At 42.2% G+C, this 13,159-nt stretch overlaps 1 protein-coding gene across 7 annotated transcripts in view; it reads right to left on the bottom strand.

Annotated features, from left to right (window-relative positions):
* Nucleotides 1-2,266: 2,266 nt before the first annotated feature.
* The window catches only part of ABCA9 (ATP binding cassette subfamily A member 9), a 60,101-nt gene continuing 49,208 nt past the window's right edge, over nucleotides 2,267-13,159 (bottom strand). For 4 of the 7 annotated variants that reach the window (XM_045888568.3, XM_054510726.2, XM_045888567.3 and 1 more), the window contains 10 exons: nucleotides 12,398-12,518; nucleotides 11,689-11,806; nucleotides 10,880-10,971; nucleotides 8,494-8,654; nucleotides 7,644-7,719; nucleotides 7,476-7,570; nucleotides 6,650-6,769; nucleotides 6,324-6,464; nucleotides 5,381-5,460; nucleotides 2,267-4,290 (listed from right to left, as the gene is read on the bottom strand). In XM_045888568.3, the coding sequence (XP_045744524.1) occupies nucleotides 3,920-4,290; nucleotides 5,381-5,460; nucleotides 6,324-6,464; nucleotides 6,650-6,769; nucleotides 7,476-7,570; nucleotides 7,644-7,719; nucleotides 8,494-8,654; nucleotides 10,880-10,971; nucleotides 11,689-11,806; nucleotides 12,398-12,518 (1,375 nt within the window). In that variant the 3' untranslated portion in view covers nucleotides 2,267-3,919. The remainder of the gene's footprint in view (nucleotides 4,291-5,380; nucleotides 5,461-6,323; nucleotides 6,465-6,649; nucleotides 6,770-7,475; nucleotides 7,571-7,643; nucleotides 7,720-8,493; nucleotides 8,655-10,879; nucleotides 10,972-11,688; nucleotides 11,807-12,397; nucleotides 12,519-13,159) is intronic. The other 3 variants (XM_045888569.3, XR_006793215.3, XM_054510727.2) reach the window with 3 other exon arrangements.

Below are 13,159 nucleotides of genomic sequence, written 5' to 3' on the forward strand. Positions count from 1 at the left end.
GAAAAGAGAATCTGAGAGTTTCCCATCAATTTAGTGTAAATAAAATAACCTTGGAGAATTAACAAAGTACCCCTTAAGTTGTGTTAGATAAATCAGTTTCTGAAGATTGGTATTTACCAGTGTATTAACATGGCTAAATATTATGGAGAATCTCAATTAGAATTCAGATGTGTTAATATGTATTTATGGAAACAAGAGACATGTACTTTTTTATTTTTTGAGAGGGAGAAACCGTATGCAGGTGGGACAGGGAGGGGCAGAAGGAGAATCCCAAGCAGGCTCCACACCCAGCACAGAGTCTGACGCAGGGCTCGATCTCACGACCCTGAGATCATGATCTGAGCCAAAATCAAGAGTCAGTCACTTAACCAACTGCCTCATTTAGCTTTCAATGCTCTTTGCCATACTTGCTTTTTCAGAGGTTCCACTGCTTTGGGACACACCAGTTTGCGAGGTTCTTCATTTTCCCTCACCGAAATCATTTACAGACCCTTGTACAACACATTACTGAGGCTTATGCTCTCTTTAAAAAGTTCAAAGAGACGTGAACTTCAAACAGAAGTTACTCCAATGCCTACAAATTTTAAAATGTGTTATTGACCATTTTTATTGCTAATTTTCTAGATTTCTTCAAGAAGAACAATTTTTGTAGTTTAATCCAGAGTATTTAATGCAAAACACCAAAACCCCCAAAAGGAACAAGATCCACTATCTTTAATTCATTTTTTACTTCGCTCCAAGATGATAAAATTCCAAGCAGTTGGCTTAAGGACATATAATTGTTATACAGTGGGGTGATTTGGACAACGTCTGGAAATGTTTTTGATTGTCACACTCAGGTGGAGATTGCTACTGGCATCTAGTGAGTACAGATCAGGATTGCCATTGAATATTCTACGAGACACAGGACAACCTCTCCTTTCTCCCTCCCCCAACAAAGAATTCTCTGGCACAAAGTGTTAACAGTGTCACTGTTGAGAAAAGCACAACTAGTATGAGAAAAACAAACCCAGTATCATTAAAATGATTTATTCATAATCACTGCAATGTTTTCATTTATTAATCCCTTGGAATAAATTATTCTTACTTTCTACTTCAAATACTCCAAACATTCACTCAGTATAACTTTGTAGATCTAAGTTAGGTCATCCCTTCTTGGCTTTTTACAATACAATGAAGGGTGGACTCACCCAAAGGCATCATGTCTTGGGTTGGAAGTTACTGTTATTTGGCTATACTTTGAGGCTGGTGTGGGACAAATGGGTTGAAAGTGAAGGAAGGGTCACCCTCGTAGAGTTGATCCAGGCAAGGACTGGGGACAGGCAGCTTAGAATAGTTCAAAGGTCTTTGGCAATTGCATCAAGAAATACTTACTCCAGGGTTTTGTCCCCACCCATTTCCTGGCATGATCTGTGTTAGTTAACGTAACGTTGACTATCTGTTTTAACAAACAACCCCACAGTCTCAGTAACCTCAGTAGCTCAATGCCACAAAGTGTTTTGTAGGGGTTTCACTTTTTGGTTTTGCACTGGAGTGTGTGTGTTTCATGCCTTGGTCCTGCACAGTCCAGGGAGCTCTGTAGGCAGCTCATCTCCAAATGGTGACTCCCAGGCTAGGTGCCAGAAAACTTGGTTTCTGGTGACGTCTCTCTTCCTGGCTTGCAGATAGCCACCTTGCCGTGTCCTCATGTGAGTGCACAGAGAATTTCAGGGGAACACAAGTCAGTCCATAAGAGCTAACAACAGCAACAGTAGCAAGAACAACAAAAAAACTTACCTGAATAAGAGTATACAAGTATATTGCATGGATTTTAAGGTGTTTACAGGGTCACCAGTTGGAGAGGTCATAACATACATAAACATGAGAAATTAAGATCTGCATAAGAGTAGACCCTTGCATCATAAGAAAACATATAAAATCAGAAATATGCTTCAGAATTGTAAGAGATGTCATTTTTAAACTTTCCCCAACTTGATTATTCAAATTCTTACTGAAATTACTTATTTTTTTTTAATATTTTATTTATTTGAGAGAGAGAATGAGAGAGAGAGAGAGCATGAGAGGGGGGAGGGTCAGAGGGAGAAGCAGGCTTCCCACTGAGCAGGGAGCCCGATGTGGGACTCGATCCTGGGACTCCAGGATCATGACCTGAGCCGAAGGCAGTCGCTTAACCAACTGAGCCAGCCAGGCGCCCTGAAATTACTTATTTTAACAGGTTTCAAATTTCCTTGACAGTCACAACAGACAAAACATAGACTACACAACATAAAATATGAAAAATGACAGAAAAGGAAAATCCGTTTATTATGAATAAGCGAACAACAACAACAACAACAACAAACAAACTCTGAATTACAAAACACAAATACTTGTTGGGATGAGCGCCAGGTGTTTATAAGGAAGTGTGCTGTGTCACCGTATTGTCCACCTGAAGTCAACATCACACTGCACGTTAACTAACTGGGATTTAAACAAAAACTTTTAAAAAAGCAAATACTGTGCTGTTCTGTAATCACCACCTCTCTTTCCCCTAAAATCAGGATTAGGTCTTACTTTGTACTTGTGCACTTTATTCAAAAGGATAAGAAAATATTCAAAATTTTGATGTTGAAACAAAGAAAATAAAGCAATCTCTGTGTCATCTTGAGAGATCCAAACATTCTACAACAAAGGCATTTTCGATTTACCTCCGTATGACATGTGGGATTTAGTTGCGAGTACAGAGGCCCCATGGTCCGGTTTTGAGACGGCTCTCACTGCCTTTTCTCCTTAGTCCTACTATCCATCATGTTATTGAGAAAAATGGGGACATGAGTTTCAAAAGCATTTTGTATCCTATCTGAGATAAGATGTATTAATGACATAAAATATTATCTTTAAAAAGAGGCATAAGACTAAAAAGAAACATAGGGTATTTGGGGCTTTAAGGGTCTTCCTGTGGGAGGAGTTTCCTCTTCACTGAAGGGTCAAGTTCTTCCTCAAAGTCATCCAGCTCCTGTTCCTTGGAGAGCTCCAGGAAAACCTGAGACGGACAAGAAATAAAGAGGGAGAGAGGCCACGCTGCCTCCGTAGCTCCAAGTGAGTGCAAAGCGTCCGCTCACGTTGTACATTTATAGTGCATGAATGAACCGAGTCACGCACACTGACCCACCTGCTCCAGGGTGGACTGGGAGAGGCTGTACTCCTCCAGGTCGAAGCTCTGTTTAACTGCAGAAGGACGGACGGACGTTAAGAGTTCATCTATTTTTTTATTTGGAGAGTTTTACCAAGTTATGCCAAAATCTACATACATACAGATTTTAAACATGAAGGATAAGGTAATAAATATTCTCGGACTAAATATGGAAAGACAGGTGCTCGCTTGGGCAGCACATATGCTAAATATGGAAAGGCAAATTCACCCTGTGGTCTTGTAACAGGACGGAAATACTCTCCCATTGTCTTAGAGTTTGGGCCGGGGCATACCAGACTGGAAAACAACGTGCAAGGTCCCAGACCACCTATGCCGGATGAGTGGAGAGACAGTTCCCCCCTGTGCTAGAACACTACCATGTGCCCCTTAACGTTTGCCTTCACTCTCTCTACTCTGCTCTTTGCTCTACCGGCTGACTTAGGCTTTTTCTGGTGGTTTCCACCAGTGGTAGCTCATGAGGAGGGACAGAGGAGAGGGGAGGTCAAGGTCTTTATTCCTTCACTCCCTCCCTGATATCAACTTTGTCCCTTGATTGAAAGTCACTGCTTCTCACGAGGTCACAAATTCTACATGATTCTACTCCCGGGTTCCTGCCATTGCTTCCTCTCTTAGTCCCTTTGGACCTGAGAATGGCAACACTTCTGCTAAGTCTAGCCTTGGGTCATTGCACTGTGCCTTGCCCCTTGGCAAATGGTCCCTGCCTAAACCAAACTTTGTCAAATTATCCTAATTTTGAGTTGACCATCTGTTATCAATGTGGACTGTGATTAAGACCCCCAAATGTGCAGATACATAAAAGGAAGAAAATAATGAACTGAGAGGTAAGACTAGAAAGCAAAGGTTTCTTGTGGGCAGTTGTCCAGATTGCTGTGGCATTTCCTTTCTCCCCTCCGTGGACAGAGGATCTGGTGGGATTGACCTGTAATCTGGGGACATGGGATTGGGTCCTTGCCTCAAGTCTGGGAACATGTAAAAAATTGTGGACAGTGATGGCCCTGTACTTGCAGAGTTTGGAGAGGCCAAGATGCTGCATCCAATGGAGGTCCTCCAAGAGATCTCTTGGAAAGAGAAGGGAATTCCAAGAAGTGGCCCAGAGGCTGCAAGAGACCAAGAGACCAAGAGGAGAAGGCATCACCCACCCCAGAGTAGAAGCTTTAGTCAGAGGTTACAAATGGGAGGGAGAGGGAGTCTTCAAGGAACTCCTCTCTGCACAGGAGGCCCTCATGCCGTAGTCTGGCTCTAATGAGCAAATCAAGCTTTGCCGTCATATCTTTTCTTCCCTCTCCTTACACTCCACACCAGAGAGGCTCAAAAGATCGGATGAGCAGAGGAGGAATAAGATTAGAAGGGAGATAAAACCAACCCTCCCACCTCCCTAGCTTCAAGTCTCCAAATATTAAGCAACTAAGCAACTCTGACCTGGAGTGGGCATGCGAGGCTGGAGTTCTGTGCAGTTTGCAACACCCCAAAGCGATCTGATGCTATGGGGGAATGAGTCTTTGTAGCAGGACACAGGAATAGTCACAGGACATGGGTTGTGCTCACACACTACGGGGTCTACATCATTCAATAAATGTATTGCAGCTGAGAAGGTAACTGTGTCTCACCTAACATTTGGAGGGAAAAAAATTGCTAACTTACATTTCCATGACACAGTGGGGTGGAAAACTGTGATAAAAAGTTAGGTTCCTCCCCCCCAAAGCAGAACTTTAGTTTTAGCAAATGAAACACAGCAGAAGGAATCTGAGGTGGGAGGGAACATGTTTAAAGGCAGAAACATTAGAAGGCTCTGAAGAAAAGTCTCACTGTACTCTAGGGATGTCTCTGTGGACACTCCAGCCCTAAATGCCAATGATCTCTTCCCTCTAGAGTCTTATTCAATTAGGACAGGACTTCTCAACCTTGGCACTGATGACATTTTGGTCTGATCCTTCTTTGCTGTGGGAGGGAGTGGACCTGTGTGCATTGTAGGATGTTTAACATCATCCCTGGCCTTGACCTACAAGAAACCAGTTGCACCCCCCAACACCAGCCCCAGTTGTGACAACCAAAGGTATCCACAGACATTACTGAATCACTCATGGTTGAGAACCATCATTAAAAGTCTTAATACTTCTTATACTGGTTTTATGCAAGATTTGAATTTCTCTGTTTCCTGGAGTCCTATCTCCAAACAGTCACTCTTACCTATCTCTAATTTGAAGAAAGCTTGCGATAAGGGGTGCACATCCTCAACAGGCAACTTATAGACCATCAGGGAGGAGTACCTGCCAGGAATGGAGAGGGAGGCTGAGCTCCATGTTTCAAGAAGACAACCATTAATGGATGCATGTCTAAAAAGCAGCAACAACATCACCAACAATTTGTCTCAATGTACGTGTCTGCAGAGCCATGATACAGTGATAGTGGGGATGTTCTTTAATCAACAAGAAGTCACTTTATTCAAGCAGAAGCAGGAGGGGGCTCTCACAGTATGCTCCCTTTTACTCTTGGGAGGAATGGGAGACAGAGGAAACCAGCAGCACTTGCACTCCAAGATGGTGAGAGGCAGGATGACTTATCATCCTTCTTCCTTAGTGAGAAGAGAATAGCATTTAAGTACAAAGAACTAAGTTCACCTCCTGGCTCCACCACTAGGATTTGGCATGATCAAAACAACCTCAAGTGCCATTACTGATAATAATAAAAATGCTAAGAGCCACCACTCACTGAGCTTTGACTGATGCCTGGCACCAGGTCCCAGCTTCAGACAAGTGGTCACATTTAATGGGGATGGTTTTACCCTCTAGAAAGGATCCAGATGACCAAGGTCCATGCACACATTAGGACCTGGCACATGATAGAGCCGCCAGGAATGTGAATTCCCTTACAACAATCAGCTTCCCAATCAGTACTTTGCTCTCTTATATCCCTCCTGTGAAAAGGAAATTCCCTTGGAATTGGGCCTTTCTCTAATAATTAATCAATAAATAAAATCACAGTTAATTAATTAGAGATTAACCTCTAATTAATTAAGTCACAATTACCATAGAGTTAAAAAAAAGAAGAAGAATGATCAAGTAAAGATTTTATTTCTCTTTGCCATAATAGAAAAACAAAAAAGATGAAACAAGCCAACCCCTGTGTTTACCTTTCCTGCCGAGCAGCCTGGGGGAAAAGTCTCAGAATTTCACAGTGGAGGGGCTCCACCTGGGCAGGGGTCTTCACCTTCATCTCTAGCAGATACTCTTTACCAAATTTGCTTTTCAGGTGTTGTATGGAACCGATACATCTGGAGGTAGGAGGAGGATGAAGTCAAGGAAGAGAAGGAGAAGATAAATCGATTGCCAGTGACTTTCAGCCTCTGGAGTCCAGGGCCAGGCCACTCCAGCCCCTGACAGTGATAACCCTGTGCAGGAAAATGTCCTTTGCTCAAGGCCCACTGGGAGCCAAGGGTGGGTTTGGATGGGCACCCACCTCAGCCTTCCGGACACCATGATGGCCACGCGGTCACACACGGCCTCTGCCTCTGCCATGTAATGAGTGGTCAGGAGGGCGCCCCTCTCCGTGTTCCTAAAGGTGGCCCGGATAGCCTGCCTAAAGGGAGGTTAGGGGCAATGTTAGCTGGTGGCAATGCTCAACGTAAGATGTCTTCTCATCTTTTAAACATGTTTTATCAGCACACATGAAATAATTAGTGAATTCAGTTTAGACAAAAAAAGGAGTTTTGGAGGGACAGCATTCATGTAAATACCCAAACTATCGGGTGGGGTAATATAATTCAGAACATGGCTGGCGCTGAAGGTAGAAGATGATACTGGGTAAAAGGTTATTTAGAAAAATGCTGAATTCCAAGGATATGTATGAGAGGGCAGTGGGAAGAAAGACAGAAAATGAGCACTTATTTAAAAGCATGATAATAATGATATAAACCCTAAAATACAAAACAGCAGATTTCAGAATTGTCCTAAGAGCTTGGGATTTTTTTTTCCTCACAAGAACTGTGTATCAGGTGTGCTGTAGAAATTGAAACTGAATAATAGACTGATGTGGTTGAGTATAAAAATGGGCCATGCATACTCCGAAGATCTACCATGAAAACAAGATTCTTAAGAGTATTAGGGTGTTAGAATTATCTTTTTCTCCTTAATAAAAACTGGCTGTGATAGGGCATCAGATTTTTCGCCCTTAATATTGCATTTCCTGATAATGGGTTGTCTTTTGCCTTATAAACAATGAGTTTGAAGACTAGTTGTTATAGGACCAATCAGTTCACTTAGGATTACTCATGACATCTCCTCACCACATCTGCTGCTGCCCCTCAGGGTCCACGCCCGTGGATGGCTCATCCAGAAGCACCACCGATGGGTTTCCCAGGATGCTCAGCGCGAAGCACACCTGGAACGAGAGGAACAGCATGTCTGGCGCCGACCTATGGGGTGTGCAGAGTAACACCGAGCCCTGTTCCTACCTTCCTCTTTATTCCCTCGGATAAGGCCTTCACAGGCAGCTTCAGCTGGTCCTGCAGCTTGAGCGCATCCACCAACCTGGAGGAAGCAGAGTGAGTCAATCCACATTATCCCCACACTATGAGGAATGTGTGTGGGGAATGGGTAAATCAGAACAAACACTATATTAGAGACATTTTTTTTTAATTTATTTATTTGAGAGAGAGAGAATGAGAGAGAGCACATGAGAGGGGGGAGGGTCAGAGGGAGAAGCAGGCTCCCTGCCGAGCAGGAAGCCCGATGCGGGACTCGATCCAGGGACTCCAGGATCATGACCTGAGCCGAAGGCAGTCGCCCAACCAACTGAGCCACCCAGGCGCCCAGAGACATTTTTAAAAAGAGTATTCAGAATGATCATAAAATTGAAACTACCTAGGATACTTTATGAGCCTTTTATAGTGGTCAAATTCATATTTTTCAATGACATCTTTCCATATTAAGGAATAATCAATAATATTTTTCTCTCCAGGCTTAATACAACACTCCACTGGCTTCTTGATAACTACGTCTTCTCCCACAGGTGTGGAGTCATTGGTTAGAATCTTCCTTCCTTGGGGCACCTAGGTGGCTCAGATGGTTAAGCGTCTGCCTTCGGCTCAGGTCATGATCCCAGGGTCCTGGGATCGAGTCCCGCATCAGGCTCCCTGCTCCTTGGGAGCCTGCTTCTCCCTCTGCCTCTCTCTCTCTCTGTCTCTCATGAATAAATAATAAAATCTTAAAAAAAAAAAAAGAATGTCCCTTCCTTAATTCTGTGGGAACATCTTTCCTATCACATCCCCCCAGTAGAGAACCAGTGTGTCTCCCCCCACGTACCGTGAGATGGTGACTGTGGCGTCCCCTTTCTTCAGCCCTTTGATGGCAGCGAACACCTCTAGATGTTCCCTTACTGACAGGTTGGGCCAGAGCACGTTCTCCTGAGGACAGTATCCCAGGAACCCGAGGGAGTCCCCCTCACTGCTCCCTTTCAAAATCACCTGCACAAAAAGTTCATTCCCACATTCAGTCCAAAATTGTGTATACACGCATATGGGCACATGAGTGCATAATTCAGCGATGTCCTCCTCGTACACACACAGCTGCCAAGAGTGCAAATGTAAATAAGTGATCACTTAGCTGTAGGCGAAAGATGGCAAAAACTCAATAAATCAAAAGGAACATACTCTACATTGTCATATCTCTCTGTAGACTTTATTTCCAAGTCCATTACCTTGGTTGGATTCAGGGTGGCTTACTTGGTTGTTCATTGTTTGACTTCCTTCACTGATCCAAACATTCAAAGGAGTAGATACTTGTTGAGGATTCTATTTCCCCAATGTTAAACTAGCTATAATTATAGGATCTGTTGTGCAAGTTTATTGTGAGCATTAAAAATGGCAGTGGTTCTCAATCAGGGGCAATCTTCTTTCCAGAGAACATTTGGTAATGCCTGGAGATGTTTTTGGTTGTTATACTTGGGTGCTGCTGGAATTGAGTGGATAGAGACCAGGGATGATGCACAGGACCGTCCCTCACACACACACACACACACACACACAAAAACCTAGACCAAAATGTTACCAGTGCCAAACTTAAGAAATCCTGAACTAAGATAATAAATGAAAAGTCCTGGCACTAGTCTGGCACAAAGGAACCAGTAAATACTAATAAATAGCATTTATTATTTTTATGAGCCAATCACTGTGTTATATGACAATATTAACAGGTCATGTGTACCAGTGCTTACTATGTGCTAGAATCTAAGCATTTTATGTGTTTTGAATTACTTTATCCTTGGAAAAATCCTATATGACTCAGGTATTAGTTTTATCATCCCTGTTTCACATAGGAGAAAAGTAACATGTGCATAGATTTAGTAACTTGCAGAAGGTCACACAAGGGAAACCTGGGAGTTAAAGCTGGACTCTGCCTTCAGAATCCAAGCCCTTAACCCCAACTCTATGTTGTCTTTCCCCAATACAAAGGAGGAGAGAACTAGTTAATGTGGGCTCACAGAGCTTTCGATCTAGACAGAGAAATGGAAAATAAAAACAAGTAGACGCATATGGGGATGAATTATAGCCCCTGCTTAATGCTTTCAAGGCAATAAACGTGATAAAGAATAAAAAGGGAAGATCCAATGTAGCCATGAGTGTAGTCAGGGCAAATCCTTTTGCGGAGGTAAATTTTAAAGTGATGAGAAGGAGGTAACCAAGTACAAAACTGAAGGAGGAGCACTCTAGCCAATGGAAAAATAAACCCAAAGGTCCTACAGAGGGACGATGACCAAAGGCCAATGTGAGCAAGGGGTGAGCAGAGCCCAGATCTTACAGGGCCTTTTTTGGCCATGCTAAAGATTTTGGATCAATTTTTTAAAAATTTTTTGTTGTTATGTTAATCACCATACATTATTACATCATTAGTTTTAGATGTAGTGTTCCATGATTCATTGTTTGTGCATAACACCGATTTTGGATCAATTCTAAGTGAAGGATGATAAGCAGGATAGTGACATGATCTCATCTGCATCTTTTAAGGACTGTTCTGGCTGCTGTGTGAGGCAAGAGGAGAAATGGAAAGACAATTCGGAAACTTATGTTGCAATCCACACGCCTACACAACCTCTCTTCATGGTCCCACTCCCTCTGCCCTCAACCTTCTGTCAAATGTCAGCAGCAGGTCCTCCTCAGTGCTGTGGTCCCTGTGGATCTCCGACCATCATGTTATCCAACTTGGCCTAGACGTACTGCCAAGTGACATTCACATACCATTCTAGCTTTTGATTGGGAATTTAGACAATCCTTATTTTTTTTCTCTAATCTATGACCTCTCTTTTCTGAATAAATCCTGGATCTTGGCAATTCAATTCAACAAATTCTTAGGATACATAAGTCAACAAAAAATAAAAAATAAAAAACCCAAAGATCTCTGACCTGAATAAAGCTAATGTTCAGCTTTACTTTTACCAAAACACTTCCTTTTAATATCACTACTTTTCATTTAATAAAACATATGGTGTAGATAACATGGAGCCCTTTTTGGCAGCTCACTATTTTTGGAATTAAGGAGAGAAGTTTTTAATTAATCCTCTTCATTCCATGCATAACTCAATGGATTCATAAGAAAGGATCATTTACGTATTTTTAAGACTGTCATCAATGTTCACGGGTTAATGCTTGTTCAAGGCAGCATTAATGACCATATTTCTGTGTGGTTTACTTACCTGCCCTGCGGTTGGATTTGTATGTCCAATTATCATCTTAATAGTTGTACTTTTACCAGCTCCATTGTGTCCTAAGAGGCCTATAACTTCACCTGAAAGAAATAGGTATGCTTAGAACTTCAAATAATTACAATAAATCTAAAAGCAAATACTATTGGAGGGCTCACTATGTGTCAGGCTCTGTGTTGAGTGCACGAATGCATTAATTCATCTGTTCTACACACACACACACACACACACATCCCTAAGCATTGTTACTGGCTTCAGTTTATAGGCAAAGAAACTGAGGGGTAAGGAGGATGTATAGCTTGCTCATGCCCATGGTCATACAGCCACTGAGATGCTGAGCTGGAACAGAAACAAATTTTGGTCCCAAAGTCTGTTGCATTTAACAGACACTTTCACAAAATGTGCTCTTTGTTAGAATGGAGACTGCACTGCTGTGTCCCAGTGAGTTCCCTCTTGCGTATATTCCCTGTTGTGAAATGAATGGTACTTTGAAAGCTGTAACATCCTTCTTAACTGCCTCCTTTTTTTCTTTTCTTTTTTTTTTTTTTGGTGTTCTTTTTTTGTTTGTTTGCCTGTTTCAACAGAACAGACAGAACTGTCTTCTTAGGCAAAGAAAAAACACTGTTATTATAACTGAGGCTTTTAAACAGGACGGATCTGTGTGTGCCTGTGGATGAGTGGGCTGCCTTTCATGCCTATCAATAGATGGCCCCAGATTCGGGTACTATTATTTCCTCCCAAAGACCTCATCTTGGGAGGTCAAGATAGCTCTGCCAACAGTTAAAACTACTGTCTCCAACCTTTTTTAACACAGAAAGAGACATTTCTTATGGCCACTTTTTTCTTCCTCTTAGCAAAGCAGTTTCTCTTTTTGCCTGCATATTCCTTCCGTAGACAGCTAGCAATGATGACGGGTTTCTGTAGAGACAAGTAAATAACAATCGGGCTTTATTCTTACCTTGAAATGAGTGAGTGCGCCATATTCCTTCCAACCACATTTTTCCCTGTACAGAATCATGAATCAGATAAGTCCCTCCCCCAGAAACTGCCATTTTCAAGTGAAATTTCCCAATCTATATTCCTGCAGGGAAATAACATTTGCACCGTATCGCATGATCTGTGCTTCTCTTTCTCAGAAAATAGGAACAGAGACATCCACCAAACCGATAGGACTGTTAAGACACACATTCACACACACACACATGCACACATGCACACAAACACACATATACCTCAGATGGACTCTCTCCTCTTGCAGTAAGCTTTACTCAGTTCATAAGACTCACAATGTCTTACTTAGGTTTTGTAATGTGTAGCTTTTCTTACCCAAAATACAACCCTAAAAAATGAATTAACAAGTCTGTGCCTGTGTGTATGTGTGTATTTCCCTTGTTCTATCTCTGTGGACATTGCATATTCAGTGAAGTCAAGTGATGAGCTATGTGTGTAAGGACGAAAGAACCACAAAGTGTTTTTCAAAATATTGATGCATGTTTTTAGTCGTTCTACCTCATCAAAGTCTTCAACAGTCCCAGCATTTGTGGTTCTTCTTCTTTCTATCTGAACATCTTCATCCTCTCCTTCGGGTTCTTCTGGGTTTGGAAAAATGCCACTGCTTCTTGGAGAAATTCTAAAATCAAAACAGTGTGATAATAACAGGTTTCCGGTTGAAAAACTTGTAGCAAAAATGAGCTTTCTGTAGACTGCTCTCAATTATGTGAATGGGTTCACTATGAGTACAACATAACCCCCATTTTTCAGCTCTGTGCCATCTGCCTTGCAAACAACCTGGTGCCATGATGAGTCAAGTGATGCAACTCTTGCTTTTTCCCTAGGTTTACTTTTCCTTGTTGGTTGTGACTTTTAAAAAACATAATAATAATAAAACAGGACACATCCTCTGGCGAAAGATTTTGGGGCACAGTTGTGTGAGAAAGGCATCTAGGAACTGTATTTTTGGCACAGATATTTTGGAATTCTGAAGACTTTGCGAGAACTGTGGATTGAAACATTTGGAATTTGAGACATATCCCAGGAAATCCAGGACACATAATCACCAGTATGTGAGCACTGTCCCTTCTTAGGAATGTTTGAGAATCACTCCTTCCTGACTGCTATCTAACCAGTTATTTCCTTCATCACCCCCACCACTGATTACTGCTGATTCTCATCTTCTCCCTCCTTCATGCCATCACAAATTGCTGCTGTCTGCTGATTCTTGCCACGCTCCTGCCCTACCACCTACTTTACAGTTGAACTTGATTCATATTT

The sequence above is a fragment of the Mirounga angustirostris genome, unplaced genomic scaffold, assembly GCF_029215605.1.
Source record: "Mirounga angustirostris isolate CCGP_5_RB_7025 unplaced genomic scaffold, mMirAng1.0.hap1 SCAF_17, whole genome shotgun sequence".
NCBI lineage: Eukaryota > Metazoa > Chordata > Mammalia > Carnivora > Phocidae > Mirounga > Mirounga angustirostris.